The sequence below is a fragment of the Marmota marmota genome, unplaced genomic scaffold (assembly GCF_001458135.2).
Source record: "Marmota marmota marmota unplaced genomic scaffold, marMar, whole genome shotgun sequence".
NCBI classification, from domain to species: Eukaryota; Metazoa; Chordata; class Mammalia; order Rodentia; family Sciuridae; genus Marmota; species Marmota marmota.
This window is the reverse complement of record NW_026000136.1, coordinates 5,655,848-5,672,342: the sequence shown is the minus strand read 5'-3', so window position 1 is coordinate 5,672,342 and position 16,495 is coordinate 5,655,848. Positions and strand designations below refer to the sequence as shown.

The 16,495-nt window shown below is 49.4% G+C and overlaps 1 protein-coding gene across 9 annotated transcripts in view; it reads right to left on the bottom strand.

The window, feature by feature from the left end:
• Mad1l1 (mitotic arrest deficient 1 like 1) overlaps window positions 1-16,495 on the bottom strand; it is a 352,396-nt gene that overhangs the window by 328,858 nt on the left and 7,043 nt on the right. For 5 of the 9 annotated variants that reach the window (XM_015502048.2, XM_048785331.1, XM_048785332.1 and 2 more), the window contains 6 exons: window positions 14,384-14,563; window positions 11,477-11,601; window positions 10,705-10,786; window positions 8,680-8,810; window positions 8,456-8,570; window positions 6,454-6,515 (listed from right to left, as the gene is read on the bottom strand). In XM_015502048.2, coding sequence (XP_015357534.1) covers window positions 6,454-6,515; window positions 8,456-8,570; window positions 8,680-8,810; window positions 10,705-10,786; window positions 11,477-11,601; window positions 14,384-14,563 — 695 coding nt within the window. Of the gene's footprint in view, window positions 1-6,453; window positions 6,516-8,455; window positions 8,571-8,679; window positions 8,811-9,574; window positions 9,715-10,704; window positions 10,787-11,476; window positions 11,602-14,383; window positions 14,564-16,495 lie in introns of those variants that run through there. The other 4 variants (XM_048785336.1, XM_048785337.1, XM_048785333.1 and 1 more) reach the window with 3 other exon arrangements.

Sequence of the window (16,495 nt, the reverse complement as noted above, 5' to 3'; positions counted from 1 at the left end):
CAAATGATGCTGAGCGTCTTCTCACTGTCCTTATTTACCATGCATATATCTTCTCATGTAAAGCATCTGTTCAAACTCTTTGGCCCTTTTTAATCTGGTCATCTTATAGATTCGTAAGTATTATTTGTATGTTCTGGATACAAGTCTTCTGTTGGGTACACGTATTGCAAATATTTTCTCCTAGTCCATGATCTGCTTTTTTACTTTCTTGTGTGTTTTGAGAGGTTTTTAAATATTAATGAAGTCTAATTTATCGAATTTTTTTCATGTATAATTCATGCTCTGTATGTCCTAAGAACTCTTTGCCAAACACAAGCTTCCAGAAGTTCTAGCTTTAATGCACAGGTATGTGCCCCACTTTGAGTTAAATCCTGTGTTCAGTGTGAGGTGAGTGTTCAGGCTCACACCACATCCACACACAGACACACTATTGTTCTACAATCATTTGTTGAAAAGATTATTGTTCTCCCACAAAATTCTTTTTTTTTTTTTTTTGAACCAGGGATGGAACCCATGGGCACCTAACCACTAAGCCACACCCCCAGCCCTTTTTTGTATTTTATTTAGAGACAGGTCTCACTGAGTTGCTTATGGCCTCACTAAGTTGCTGAGGCTGGCTTTGAACACACAATCCTCCTGCCTCAGCCTCCTCAGTCACTGTGATTACAGGTGTGCACCAGAGCCTGGCACCTCCCACTAAATTTTTTTACACTTTCCACAAAAATCTACTGATACTGCATTCTAGAATTATTTCTGAATTTTCCACTCTGTTCCACTGAGTTACCAATACCATACTCTCTTAACACACTACATTTGTAGCTGGCCTTGAAATTGGCCCTCTACCTTTTTTTGAAATTGTTACAGCTAGTCTAGGTCCTGAATGTTTTGATATGAATTTTAGAAATCAGTTTGTTGAGACTGTGCTGAATACAAGGATTAATTCAAGAGAACCTCCATCTTAACAATGTTGGCTCTTCTAATACAAACATGATCACTCCATGATGCTGTGGAACATATTTGGTCTTTCTCACTGTCTCCTGACTTACAGTTCCTAAAACCCTTGAAATCTCCAGAGGGATAATGGTCCTTTGTATGCTAATGAGCAAGTTGGCCACAGGCTGCCCTAGGAAACTTCAGGATGAGGCACTTCACCAGAAAGAGCAAGGCAGGATGTCAGGCTGGCACTCACCCTCCACAAAGGAGAGAGCAGCAGGTCGTTGGCCACAATGGTCAATGATGCCATCGATTACGCCTATGGACGAAGGCCCCCAAAAAACCAAAATGATAGCATCCAGAACTTCCGGACAGCTGCACACCTGAAGGTTCCTTAGCCTTTTACCTGGGGGAATCTGACACTAACTCCAAGTAGACAGTGTCTGAACTGAACTGCGGCCACTCACTGGTGTCCATGGAGGACAGCTTGCTGTGTGGAAAACCACAGCTGGTGTCGGAGTGCTGTGCTGAGAGCACAGGGAGTTTATGTTTTCCTCTTACAGTTTCTCTCCATTTCCCTATATTATTAGGTCATCTTTAATTACTGCCAGCTGCATCTTATGGTTCCAGAGTGCAGATCTTAAACATTCTGTTAACTTTATCCCTAAGTATTTTACATGTAGATTGTCTGTTTTGCAGTGCTGAGGATGGAACCCTGGGCCTTCCATATGCTAGGCAAGTGCTCTACCACTGAGCTACAACCGCAGTGCCCCCCTCTACCCCTCAAACCTGTGATTGCCTAGGCTGGCCTCAAACCTGTGATCCTCTTGCCTCAGCCTCTGGAGTAGCTGAGATTATAGGCATGCACCACTGGGTTCTGAAGTTATTGTAAACAGTACAACACAAACAGTATTTCCAATGGTTTGCTGCTAGTACACAGAAATATAATCTATTTTTGTATATTGTTCCTGCATTCTATGACCCTCTTAACCTCTCTAATTGGTCCAGGTACTTTTTTGAGGGGCAGGAGTAATACAGGAGATTGAACCCAGGGGTGCTTTTACCTCTGAGCTGAACCTCCAGAGTTTTTGTTTGTTTGTTTGTTTGAGAAAGGGTCTCACTAAATTGCTGAGAATGGCCTTGAACTTGCAAACCTCCTGCCTCAGCCTCCCTCTGCCTGGCCCTAGATACTTTTTTATTCACTCCTCAAGACTTCTGACATAAATAATTATGTTGTCTCCAAATGGAGACAGTTTCATTTGTTCTATCCAGCCTGTCTAACCTTCTCTTTCTCTTACCTGATTGCACAGCGAGGACATTCAGTACAATGACAGCTCTGCCTCCTCCCCAATGTCAGGGCAGTGGTCAGTCTATCAATATTATATTCATTGTTGTTTTTCATAGATGGCTTTTATCTGCTTATGGAATTTCCCCTCTTTTCCTAGCTGGCTGAGAGTTTCAATCATAATTGTTAAATTTTCACAAATACTTCTGTTCATCTTGAAATGTGTCAACAGGATTATTCTATTAAAATAATTTATTAATTAATCCTATTCAAATCATTTTCTAAAAAGTAGCACCCTTGCGTTCCTGGGATGGACTCCACTCCATCTTTCCTACCAGCCCGTCTCCACGATTCCATCAGGGCCCCAGGCAATCCTTCCTGGTCACCGCCTCCAACTGTGCACTTTCCATACTTCAAGTCATTCCCTAGACAGACAGAGCTCTCGAAAGACCAAGTTCATCATGTCGACACCCCACACTGTGCTGAATCCTTCAGTAAACTCTCAAAGCCCCTCAGGATGAGGATACCATGCTTACATGCTTCCTAGCACCAATGCTCTCCATCCCTGCCAGGTCACAGGGCCCTGTCACCCCATGCCACAGCATCACACACACACTGCCATTCCCTCTCTCCCTGGGACTCTCAAGAAGCCTAATCTGCACCTAGCCCATGTGACCCTGTGCACTGGATACATCATCACATGACAGACTCAGTACCTCAGCCCAAAGTGTCTTCCTCATGGTTTGTGCCAAAAGACCCACCCCAGCCAACTCATCCAACTCACCCAACCATCTCTCCTAATATCCCTGGGCTTTATTTATCTTACTTTATTTCATTTTATTTTTGTAGTTGTAGATAGACAGCATGCCTTTATTTGTTTATTTTTATGTGCTGCTAAGGATTGACCCCAGTGCCTCACACATGCAAGGCAAGCACTCTGTCACTGAGCTACAGCCCCAGTCCCAGCCCTGGCCTTCTCAGACATAAAAAATCCCAAACTGGGAAAGTGATCACTGTCACACTGTAGAGAACTTGATGTTAAGCCAGAGTCTGAAGCCACACATCCCTTGACAATCTCAGGAAAGCCAGACCTCAGTTCTCAGAAGAGCACCCACTCTGATAGTACCTGCTTTCAGCACCAGAAGCACACAGACCCCAGAGGGCTCAAGACCCCTAGAGAGACTCATCAAGGACAGGGCAGGCACTTGACAGGCGAGAGCTGCTGCCTGCCCCCCCACCCACCCCAGAAAAGACAGAAACTGGGACCAAAGAACCCTTGCACCCTGGTCAGTCAGACCCCTGGTGTTAATGAAAAAGTCTCTATGGGAGGGCAAATGGCCCAAGGACAGGCTGCAAAGGGTGCCCACAAGGCTCGGAGAGGAAAGTCAGATCACCAAGGGGGGTAGTGCCACCTAGTGGTGGCTGGAACCCATAGAGCCAGAGACAAACACGCCCCAAAATCATGGCAGAGCCTCAGTCTAAATGTCAGAGACCAAAACCCACTCCCACATAGTCTTCCTCAGTGACAGCTGGCTGACCTTCTCAGGTCCCTGGATGGATTTCAGGTGGTGGGTCCCTAAACTGGTACTGAGTCATGTGTCTTTGCACAAATGTGTAAACATGCAAATATGCAACTGCTCCTGCAAAGACCCCAAGTCAGAGCACTGGGCTTCAACTGTTCCCTGCTCCCCTGGTGCCCATTCCCGACACCAGCTTCAATCTCATGAACTACAAAGCTCTGCCGAATCACCCACCCTACAAAGAAAGCCCTAATTACTGCCCAAAACCTGCCTCCCCAGAAAAGAAAAAAAGCCAAAATCCTCAGCATGGCAGTTCTCAAGGTCACCCCAATATTAAGCCCAGCCTTTGGGGATACTGACCTACTAGGTCTGAGCTTAGCCCGGGAATCTACTTTCTCCAAACTCCAGATGATTTTTTTTTTTTTTTTTTTTTAACACAGGGTCTCACTATGCTGCCCAGGCTGGCCTCAAACTCAGGGGTTCAAGAGATCCTGCTGCCTTAGCCTCCCGAGTAATGGACTACAGGTATTCATCACCACATCCAGTTTAAGTGGAGAAATTATTCTCTTCTTTTTTGGTGCTAAGGATTGATCCCAACACCTCATGCATGCTAACGGCACCTTTCTAACACTGAATTGCACCCCAGGGCCCAAGCTCTAGGTGACTCTGATGAAGGGCCTCATCTAATGCAGCTGATCTGTATTCCAGACCTACAGGACAAGCATAACCATGGCGCTCAAATCACCTGAGCTCAAAGCCTGCCCCAAGAGGGTGGGTGCTCAGACAGCTGGGTGGCAGGGGGGGGGGCGCAGGAATGTAAGCAAGTAGCACAGAGGCTTCCAAGATACCAGGCCCCCACAGCAGCCCAAAGAGAACCAGGCACAACACATGAAGCAGGAGAAAGACCTGCCCTTCACAGATGCCCCCCAGCAAGGGAACCTCAGGAGCCCAAGGGTCCACCATAGTAAGGATGGCACCCCTCTGCCTTCCAAAAGGACAGTAACACCTTGAGGCATGTCCTAAGGATGTGATTTGGCTCTACTTCACAAGCACTGAGTGGGAGAAGTACTGTGCTCATTTTCAGCCATGATAAGAGGGGCCTAGAGTGGTGTGGCCCCTGGTAAGGGTCTCACTAGCTAAGGGGCAAAGGTCAGATCCACTTGCCCTAGATGCGGACACACAGTGCCCGCAGTGCCCACTCCTTCTTCCTGCCCAGCCCCAGGATGGCAACAGGCACCACCGCCAGGGACTTGGGACAGCAGGAAGAACAACACACATAGCATGTGGCCTCCCAAGAACCAGCCCGCCCTCATGCCAGCCACAAAACAGGGTCTCCAGACAGAAGGGATGGGTCCAAATGGTTCAAGGAGCAGCTGGACATTCCAACCTGGACAGAGAAGTTGGTGCCATTCTGGTCAGAATGGCAGCCAGCCACATCAGTTCCACGTATCTGACTGATGCTAGAAGCTGCTGGCAGACCTCTCCAACAGAGCCAATCAGGCACAAGGGGCTTCTTATCTCCCTTACAAGAAATGTAAGAAATGGAGATGTGTCGTGTGATCAGAGAAGCTCCAAGACCCATTTGGATACCTAGCAAGTTCAGAGAACAGAAGGAAACAGACAGCATCAGCCCTGCTGGGCCAGCTCTCCATGAGCCCAGATTCTGCAGGTGGAGTTCAAGAGGAAACAGCAGCCTGGTCTGTCCTCTGTGACTTCTCAAGACAAAAAGAAAATCAAGAGGCATTGTCAAGGAACAGAACTGAAGCCAACATTGCCAATCAGAAGGTGGCAGATTCCAGAGCCAGCAGTCGATGTATAATTATAGCAAAGGACAGCTCAGTAAGTCTCAATCCTCACTTTCCCAGAGCAGCAGGAAAGACACCAGGAAACTGCAAGTTTTACAATCCCCTGAGCAAATAAAACAAAAGGCTCCTTAAACTTCACAGGCCTGTGTTCTGGGGTCCAATGACTCATTCAAAAGGATCAATCCACACTCTCCCTGAGACTTGGAGCACATCGAGAACTGAGAAGGGGGAGCTGGACCAAGGCTGGGAGGCAATCAATCTGCAGAGGGCCACAGCAGCTAACAGGCAGAGGACCACAAAGCCAGTGCTATATCAGATGAGCGGTAGTACCCAGAAAAACGGGACAGAAGACAGATGGGACTAGTAACAGGAACAGCTCTGCCCTTTGTATGTGTCAGAACATGATGGCCAGCAGCTCCAACATGCAGCCCATTCTGAATCCCTCCACCCACCCACTGGCAATGAGCTTGGCACAGACTAGTTACAGAGGCTGCTCCAGGGGCCCGAGTAGGACAACATCCACTATCATGGCTTAACCCTAAATCCAGTTCATCCCCAACCTCTCAGGTTACAATCACACAAAAGAAATTATTTCTCCCAAAAGCAATTACTTCCTGGGCATGTACAGAGTCCTCTAACAAAGTCTGACAATGCAAGGCGATTGGACAGCTGCCCCTGCTCTGCTCAAGGACATCTGGTTTTCAATGAAGGCATTACTGAGACCTAGACAGGAAGAGTCCATCAGTCCCCTTTCCCTCCCACTGTGAAATGCCTCACTAAACACAGGCAGGGTGGGTCTAAAGCTCCTACGCCTACCTGGAAAGGACTCTGAACAAAGAGGCAGGGCTGCCTTGTCAATACAGAAGCCAACTACCCAGAGAGGTAGGGATGGGGGACAGCGCCCACCTACCTGAGGTCCAAGCCCATGGTGTGGTCCAGATTCTCCCAGCTTTGCAGCTTTGCCAGCAGCCTCTGAAAAACAGGTATAGGCAGGTCTCCTATCACCATGTGTCAGACAACTGGCACAAAAACACCACGACACAGACACTAAGCCCCCGATCTTAGGGAAGGATCTGCCCTTATCTCTGAGCTCAGATGTGTGGCTGCTCCAAGGATGCACCAAAGCAATCAGGCTATTATTCCCAGCTGCTGAAGCTACGCAGCACACAGCTCATTCCTTCCTGGACCTGTATATCCAAGTGTGAATCCAGCAAGCTACAAGGAACATGAAGGTGCAAAGGTTTTGCAGTCTCTTGTGCCCAGGGTGCAGATCTGGGCAGCTGAACCCTAAAGACTCACCTCTCCCCTCTCCCAAGTACCTCTCCGGATGCCAAGCCCCAGACAGATGGACTCAGTCTAACAGACAAATTTTCCCCAATCCTATGGCAGACTAGGACCAGCAAGCCCCATGAGAATGGGCCTGTTCAATGCTGGCCCAAAGCCCAGAAAGTTGCCCTTCTGGAATTGAAGCAATTGAAGGAAGGACCACTTGGATTTGACCTCCTGTTACCTCCTCCCATAACCAGCAGAGTGCTACTACAAACCATTCATTTGAGTATTTCCAGATCTCCTCTATGTACCAAGCACATGCTTGGTTATTAACTTTCCTACAGCCAGTGCTGGTCAAGTTACTATGCACCAGGCCCTGCTCTGAACACTTGACATGAGGCAGACACTGTCACTATTCCTCACTCTGCAGATGAAGAGACAAACAGGTTAAGGAACTGGCACAGAGTCAAAGAGCCAGCAAGCATCCACAGCAGGACTTCAAACTACAGGCAATGTGATTCTAAACCCCCAAATCTTAAAACAATTTCAAAAATAACTATGTCCAGAGAAAAAGAGAAGAGCAGTTGGCTGACAGTCGTCTTTCCAATACACTCCTACAGAAGCTACCTCTGAGGAGGAGCCGCCCTGGAAGGCCCCACTGATGGCAAACAGCCGCAGCAGCTGCTCAGAGGGCTCTGTGGCCCCAAATGGCTCTAAGCTGTCTTGAAGCTCCAAAAAAGGACAAAGAGTGCTCCCCAGGTCAGGAAATGGCCAGTGTAATTCAGGGCGGCCAAAGATGGTTAAGATGGTTGGAACAGTGGCATGGAGCATGTCAGACAAACCAGGGTAGAACAGTAACAGAGTGACTGAGGAGAAGCAGTAAAAAGGACAAAAACTCCAGGCAGGAGCCAGGAATCCTCAGCTCTGGTCCAAACTCACTGGACACTGACGCTCCATTTCCTCCTCCAACCACAAGTTGACTTTCCAATACTGTACAGCAATGGCATTTTCCCACACAGCGTCACTGGTAAGTTACAATGACAGATCAGAAGAAAACACCCAGCATGGCTCTCCATCATGTCCTCACATGTAGGCACCGTGTGCCATTTCCTTGCTGGCACACCCTCTGTGCCAGTCCTCTACAGCCCTGAGTTAAACTGCATAAACTCAGTGGCTTCAACACAGTTTCCTACAATACTTAAGCCCAAAATCCCACTTAGTTCTCACTGAGCTAAAATTCAGGTGTGGGCCAGCTGCATTCCTTCTAGGGGCTCCCAAGAGAATCCATCTATTGTCTTTTCCAGCTTCTAGGGCTGCCCACACCTGCTGCCTCTACCCTCACAGCTGGCAATGGCAGGCAGGTCTTCCTCTCCTACTTCCTTGAGACCATGCAGCCCACCTGACAACCAGGATCCTCCCCCACTGCAGGTCAGCTGATTAGCAGATTCAACCTTGTCACACGCATTCATAGGTTCTGGGATTAGGACATGGACCCTTGAGGGCCATTGTTCTTCCTACCACACCGCCATGACAATAAATACATTACAGGTAACCAGCTGTTGCACAAGATGGAAATGGCCAGAGTCCTCTGGAGAGGGCTAAGGACAGTCCCATAGGCACGGCTTGCCCACTTGAACCCTTACCTCCTTCTCCAGTTCTAAGTCAACCAGAGTTTCCTGCATCTTCTCCTGGCGGCCCAGCCTCCTCTGAAGCCCCTCCAGCTCCTCTGTGAGCAGCCCGTTGGTCTCCCTCATCTCCCTGCAAGGCCAGAAACTGTCACTCCCACAGCGACATATACAGGGGACAAACCCACCCCATGAACCCCAGTCGAATCTGGAAGCGGCTGGGCCTCATCCCAGCTCCTCACCGCAGGTGTGCATTGTCCTCCCGCAGCCGCTTCAGCTCCCGCTCCATCCTGGGAAGCCGCAACAGCTCAGATTTCATGCTCCGCACCACGGCAGCATCCTGCTCCTGCAGGCACAGTTTCTGCTCCAGGTCCTGACGGAGGCAGGCAGAGAGGAAGAAAGGAAAGAAGAGTGAGCAGCCAGGGGACACCTAGGAAACGCAAGTCTCAGCTAAGTGAGAAGCCAGTCTGAAAAGGCACATGTGGTGGCTTCGGCCTGCAGGACACTCTGGAGAGAGCAGAAGGATGGGGCAGTGAGATAGCAGTGGCACTCAGGGGGAGGAGGAAAAGCAAGTGGTGTTCGGAGGGCTGTATGACACTACAATGGGGGACACACGTCAGGGTGCATCTGTTCAGAATGTGGCCCCCAAGGGTGAACCCCAATGTAGCCTGTGGTCTAGGTGATGAGGAGTCAATGCGGCTTAGTCAACTGTGGCAATGATCCACTTTGAACCGGGTGCTAACTGTGGGGAGATGATGGTGGGAGACAAGGGGTCTGGAAATCCTCTGTATATTCTCTTCCATTTGGCTGTGAACCTAAAACTTTTCTAAAAAATAAAGTCTACTCATAGGAACCACAAAGTTCCTCTGCTAAGTTGTCCCAGTACCAGAACCTTGGCAATCTCCCTGGATTAGGCCCCAACCCCAGATTCCTCCTGAGATTGCACCTGATGTGACTCTGGCTGTGTCCTCTTCAGCCACCTCTAGTCCTGCCCACTTGTGCCAGCATCCATCCACACCACATAAATGCATCCATCCATCTGGTTCCTCCCAGACTGATTTATCCAGAAGGAACCACTGGCACACATGGCCCAAAGACACTCAGCAAGGACATAACGTTCTCATTACATGAAGTCACTTCTGCACCAGCAGCACTCCTGCAGCAACTGAGTCCATTTCAACTGCAAGAACAGACTTCTTTGCAACATCTGTCACCTTAGGACTCAACAGAAGCACACTGGCATTTAGTGACAATCACCAAACAGGCTGAGTACAAAACTATATCCAAACTGGTCTATCAATAAGTGCCACTAAAGCCAAGCACAGCGGTGCATGCCTATAATCCCAGCCGCTCAAGAGGCTGAGGCAGGATGACCGCAAGTTCAAAGCCAGCCTCAGCAATTTAGTGAGGTGCTAAGCAATTCAGTAAGACCCTGTTTCTAAATAAAATACAAAATAGGGCAGGGGATGTGGCTCAATGGTCAAGTGCCTGAGTTCAATCCCTCCTACCCCGCAAAACAAAAAAAAAAATAATAAGTGGCACAGAGTCCAGCTCTGTAAGGGGCTAAGTCAAGTGGCAGAGGCAGAGTGACACAGAATACAAATCAGGCAAGCAAAGACTGAGAGGTGGGCTAAGGGTCATAGAGGGAAGGACAAGGTTCAGGAGAAGCTAACCAAGAAGGCGAGTTGTGGGGGGCGAGTGGGGGTGCTAAGCAGGCTGGCAGTCAAGGAGAGCAGGAGCAAAGCGCATAACCTGCCCAAGCAGGCACAGTGGGAAGCTGTAGGGAGCCATGGCCACGGGTCTCCTGAAGGGCCTGGTTGTTACTCCAAAGGCAACAAGAGACCATGGAAGGGATCTCAAGGCATCATCTTTCTGGCAACACCCTCCACAGTGAAACATGTGGCCTGAGCTCCCATCAGATGGACCTGGCTTGGAGACCCATTTCAGTGACTCTCCAGTATGTGACTGTGGGCAGGGTTTCAACTTTTGTAGGTCTACTTTGTACCATCTCCAATGTCACTTTTTTCCTTGTGTTTCTAGTGGGCCTTTCTTCACTAGGACACAAGCTTCCTGGGAGCAGAAATAATTATTTCGCTCACCTTGGCCTCCTGGCAGCCAGCACAGTACCTAGAAGATGGGACAGTGGCTAACATCCACTGAGGGCACCTTCAGCTCAGAAAGGCCTACAAATAGTGGGTGGCAGAAGGGCTAAGACCACCCCTGAGATGCCTGCAGGACACACACAAGGTTGACACAGAGCAACCCACCTTAATCTTCTGTTCTTGGTCTGTTCTTGCTTCTTGGCTAGCCTGAAGTTCCTGAATTTTCTGATTAGCTTCCTGACATTTCCTGTTCAGAGAAGAGTGCATGACATGAAGGAACACCTTGAGAATACTCTCAGCCTAAGCTCCTGGCACAGACAAGGCCACTACAAGGGTACACCCAGGTCCTGGAGTAGCCCCTGCAGTGGCTCTCATCTGGATGGTGCCGTGGATGAACATCGGCCACCAACAGCACCCCACAGTTCTCCACACACTGCTCACCCTCCACCAGTGATCACCAGACCTGATGCAACCACAGAAAGGACCCACTCAGACCTGATCACCCCTCTCCCCAAGAAGCAAAAAACTCAGATTACAGCTGGTAAGGGAAGGGTCAACTCCTCAGGAGAGAACCCAAAGCCTCCTGACCACACCATCCTCCAGATTTTCCCACATCTATCTTGCTTACCATGTCCCCCAAACCTAAAATGTCCTTTCCCATCCACAGCCCACACAAATTCAAGGGACGTCTTGCATGTTCTTCAAAACCTAGCTCAGCATAAGATCTTCTCTGGAAGCCTGCTCTGAAAAGGTGTGCCACCCTGAGAAGGAGGAGCTGCTGCCCTCATCCAGGCTCAAAAACATTTAAAACACCCCCTATCCTAGCACTCAGAATCCCAGTTTCAGAGGCCTTGTGTCAATCCCTCCTGCAGCCTGCGGTGAGAAAAGCATCCAGGGCCTGGCAAAGCCCCACATCCCCAAGCTCCTTCCCCCTCACCTGAGCTGCAGGTCAAGCTGCTCCTTCAGCTCCTGCTTCTCAGACTCCAAGCGCTTCACCTGCACCTCCTGGTCCATCACACTCCATTGCAGCTCTGAGACACGACCCTTTAACACATTGATGGTCTGAAAGGAGAGGAGATTCCAGGTGGCTCATGGATGCAGACGTAACTTCCCGGCAAGTTACAGTGAAAGGAAGAGCCATCACCTCCTGCCTGTTACCATGAGGTGGGAACAGAGCCCACCCCTGGGGAGCCTACACCTGGGTAGATGAGACAGACACTCTCAGAAGTATTGCAGGCCAGAACCCTGGGTCATAGTCCCCACAAGCTGACAGACAGATCTGGGTTACAACCAGGCCCTCGAGGAAAGCTAGTCCTGGGACTCCCAGAGCAAAGCTGCCACTAGCCAGAATGGGCCTAGCCTCTCAGGCCTGGTGGCCTCTATACCCATTACCCTAGGCCCACAGTGACCCTACACCATGCATCCACCTTAGCCTTCCCTCCACTCTTTGGCTCTCATTATGCTCTCAACCCAGAATTCTTCCTCTAACCATCCTCACACCACAATTCCAACCATCAGTAAGGATGCAGCACTCCCAGGCCAGCAAGCTGGGTTAGAACCAGCTAGGTTGGCTACAGTACTCAGAAAGAGATAGTCCCAGAGCAAAACCAGCAGGGCCCATCCAGCAGCCTCCAGGACGGACAAGTCCACCTGACACCACAGAATAGCCATGTGAAGGAACCACCACTCTTTGCTCTGACATCACCTCATCCACCACCAACCCCTTCCTGAGGGAAAGAGCATGCTGGTCAAGCCAACACAAAAAACCAGCCCTGTTCCTTGTCATGCAAACTAACACAGCCTAAATTCCACCCTAGGGAGCCCACACAGAGGGCAAGACATGGGTCCAGCAACCTCACCCCAGTAAGTCACACTGGGTAGAACTGTAGGGGGCAAGGGGCCTCCCCAGGTAGCATCCTCTGCAGAGAAGCCACAGCACTCCTTTCTTTTTCCTGAGAACTGCACCCAACCCAAGACCCAGGGAAACACACTGGTGCTATTCAAAGCATGACCCTCTGGGAGACACACATGGGGCACCCCATACTCAACAATCTGTATGGTTCACTTTATCACAAGAGTGAGCACCACAGTGGGACTCAAAAAACAACAGAGGTGCCAGACATGGTGGCTCACGCCTATAATCAGAGCAACTCAGGAAGCTGAGACAGAAGGATCAAAAATTCAAGGCCAGCCTCAGCAATTTAGCAAGGCCCTAAACAAGTGAGACCCAGTCTCAAAATAAAAAATAAAAAGAGCTAGGGATGCCCTAAGGTTAAACCCCCATACCAAAAAAAGAAAAAGAAAAAAATGGAGATATTAAAAACACAGCCACTGGGCTGGGGTTGTGACTCCGTTGTAGAGTGCTTGCCTAGCATGTGTGAGGCACTGGGTTTGATTCTTAGCACCACATATAAATAAAATAAAGATCCATCAACAACTAAATATATATATTTAAATATATATATTTTTAAAACACACACACACACACATCCATCAATGGCCTGCTGAGTTCAGTAAACACGCACTGGGCACTAAGCACTACACCAGAGCCAGCCTGCCCTGATGGAGGACAAACATCCTGGGGAAAGTCAGACCATCCGCAAGTAAACAGAAGAAACGGAGAACTTCAGAGTGGCAAGTAACATAAACTGGGGCACTGTGATAGGAGAATACAATCAACGGGGAAGACCTATGACTTTGAACTGAGTGATGAGAGAGGGTTTCTCTGAGGACATGGCCCCACTCAGGACCACCTCTTCTACCCTTCACTGAAGTGTATGTATAGCTAGCTCCCTTTGGCCACAGAACAGCGACACGGGCCAAAACGCAGATCCCAGGGCCCACAGAGAGCCCACTTCCCCAGAAGCAGGAGCCAGCTTCTCTGGAAGCTGATCACGCCTCCTCTCCTGCCAACACTCGCTTCAGAAGACAGATGTGGGAACAACCTTAACATGCTCCCCAGTGCTGCCAAGGCAAAAATAACCTGCAGCCCGCTCCTGAGGATCTATCAAGTGGAGAAAGCCACACGGAGACAGAATACCAATGATGCTACACGGTGTCCCCCCCCTCAGGCGGTTCTCATCTGTTTCCTCTCCACACCTGTGATCTTGAACACCACAGAAGAGGGACAGGAAGGTCAGAGGAGTCCAGTACCCACCAGCACTAACGCTCAGGCTGTCTCTACAACATACATAGCTGTCCCTGGGACTACAGTTCATATACATCCTGGTTCAAAGGCAGTCTCTGATGCTGAGAGATGCTAAAAGACCTTGCTGATAATCAAAGAAATGCAAATCCAGAGGCACCTACTTACATCTTCTGGAAAAAAGTATTTCCAGAACATACCACCATCTACGAACAGGGAAAGCTACAGCAATACTAGATACTCCATGGTGGCTATCAACACAACCCAGCAACTAGCAACAACCACCACAGAGCTGTGACTAGGTCTGCCACCCTATTCCTCGAGTCTGTCCAAACAAAACATAACAGAAATAAACAGACTGCATGCACAAAACTACCTGTCAGGGGGCTATTGGGGCAAACACAAGGAAACCAAACACTGGAAAAAGGACAAAAATGGATTAGCCAACCACTAAAATTCATATTTACAAAGAACAAAAAAGGGCTCCACTTACTAATTGAAAATCACAGAATGGAAAATTAATTTATTTACTCTGATTATGACCATGCAAAAACTGCAGGTGCACATGTGAGGAGCATAGTTTAAAGGATGCCTCGTTGCTACTAGGTGAAGTTGGGAGGTCACTTGTTCTTTTCCCTTGGAAAATGGCTGAAGGCAAAAAAAGCAAACCCCAGGGCCTGCATGCAGGCCCGTGCTTACCTCGCTGGCTGTGGCCAGGCCATCCTCCTTCTCCCGCAGCTGCTGGCTGGCAGTGTCCAGGCTCTGTTTGCACAGCTTATGGCGCTCCAGTTGCTCTTGCATCTTCTCCTCGGCCTCAGCCTCCCGCTCCTGAAGCTGCCGAATACGCGCCAGGAGCTCCTGGTTGCGGTCAACCTCACGCTATGGAGAAGGAAGAGCAAGGCCAGAGTGAGTTGAAATCCCAAAGGAGTATCAGGACAAGGATACTCCATTCCCGACTTAGGCCATTCAGGCCCACAGAATAGCCAGACAGAACCATCAGCCAAGTCCCCAGCAAAACCAAGTGAAAACCTGGGACTGGGATGGCAATGCCAGTGCTTCTGCCACAGTAGCATAACAGCTCCCACTGAAAGAAACCAGGGCCCTTGAAGGGCACTCAGCATGGATGACACCACACACTCATTACACTGACTGCTCAGTGATGAGCAGGGATAAGATGGAGCATGGAAAATGTAAAATTCACAATCGACCTTGGAAAAAAGCTGAGCTTTTGCAGCACCAGCAGATCTTGTCGAACTGCACTCAGGCCATCATTAAAATGAGTCTGCACTTCCCAACGAGCCAATGACTGGAGCAGGGACAGGTGGAAGTCAGCCTACAAACGGAACCATTTACAGGGGAGCTAGATCTGCCACAAGTATATCTGGTCACGCGGCCCTTCAAAGACACCACATATCATTACCCTCAGGGAGACCATGTTGCTTATGCTGGTGAGGAAGGGACAGAACTAGGACACATGCCACTGTGACAACTCATGAGGGCCTGAAGGGTTCACCTTCAGACCCTTCAGATAGTAGGAACCAGATCCCAAGAAGAAAGATGGTGAGTGCCACCCACCCAGCACCCTGCCTTCTAGCTCAACCAGCCTGATTCAGCAGGAAGCTGCCAGCACCAGCTCCCTCCTAGGACCACCAGGAACTTCCCCCAGGTCCTATTCAGAGTAAAGGCTTATGCCACCCTTGCCTAGGACATTCCAGCCCAAAACCAAGGAAAGGTTTAATAAAAGCACACACATAGGGCTGAAGCTTTCTGGAAAGAAGGCCAATCTCTACCACAAGAGGACTCAAGGGGATGCAACTTCAAGTGCAGCCTCAAAATAGCCAGGGGACCCTTTTGCAAGGCAGAATCTTCCATTAGGGGACTTGGAGGTGTAGCTCAGTGTAGAGCACATGAGTTCTACATGGGCCTGATCCCAGCCCCCAAAAATAAAGAAACTGCTCTGTCAGCCCAGGGCCCTCCCACACATCACTACTGCACTGCCAGTCAAACACAGGTGAGGAGCCCAGGTAGGCTTTCAGACCCTAGGTCTTACCACCTAATCAGTATTTTTAGGAAGAGGAGTGCCTGTCCTCCACACTCACCTACCAGCAACCTGGCAGCCCCTGAAAAAACAATGTAGAAGCCAAGACTCAAGGGACAATCTGAAAACGACTAATTGCCATGGCTCCCAGGGACCCCTCAGCATGTCTGTGGTCATGAAAAGCTTCTCAAGTTCCCAAGTTTGTCACTCTGTGCCCCTGAGCTTTAACAGACCCTGCTGCAACTCCTCACTCAAATGCTCTTAGGTACCCAAAAGGCACCACCAACTGTGCCAGACATTGGAGATCCAGGGCAGCCACACAGGCCCTACCTTCAAGGGATTTTGCCCAGAGAAACTCCAATAGTTCCAGGGCCCATCCTTCTGCCTGAGAGCCAGGACCATTTCCATTAGCACTGCATTTCATACAGTCCAAGGGCCCCTGGTATTGTCTGTCCACTCAAAAAATGGCACTTCAAAGTCTTGGCTCATGAGCCCAGACAGCACAGCAAGGCAGGAATCTACATTCTTGGCTCTAACAGTCCAACTTGCATTACACCCTGGAGGAGATCTACACAGGGACAGGAAACTGTGAGCACATGTATACACGGCAAGTGGGGGCCAGAAAAGAAAGGGAGGAAGGCCTGAGAGATTCCCTGGTCTGTGGAACTGCCTGAATCTTGGCAGCCTTTCCACAACTGATCAGCACTTAGTGAAAACCTGGCAAAGGACTGTTAATCAAAGCAATGCCGACAGAAGGTTCCTGGACTGAGCCT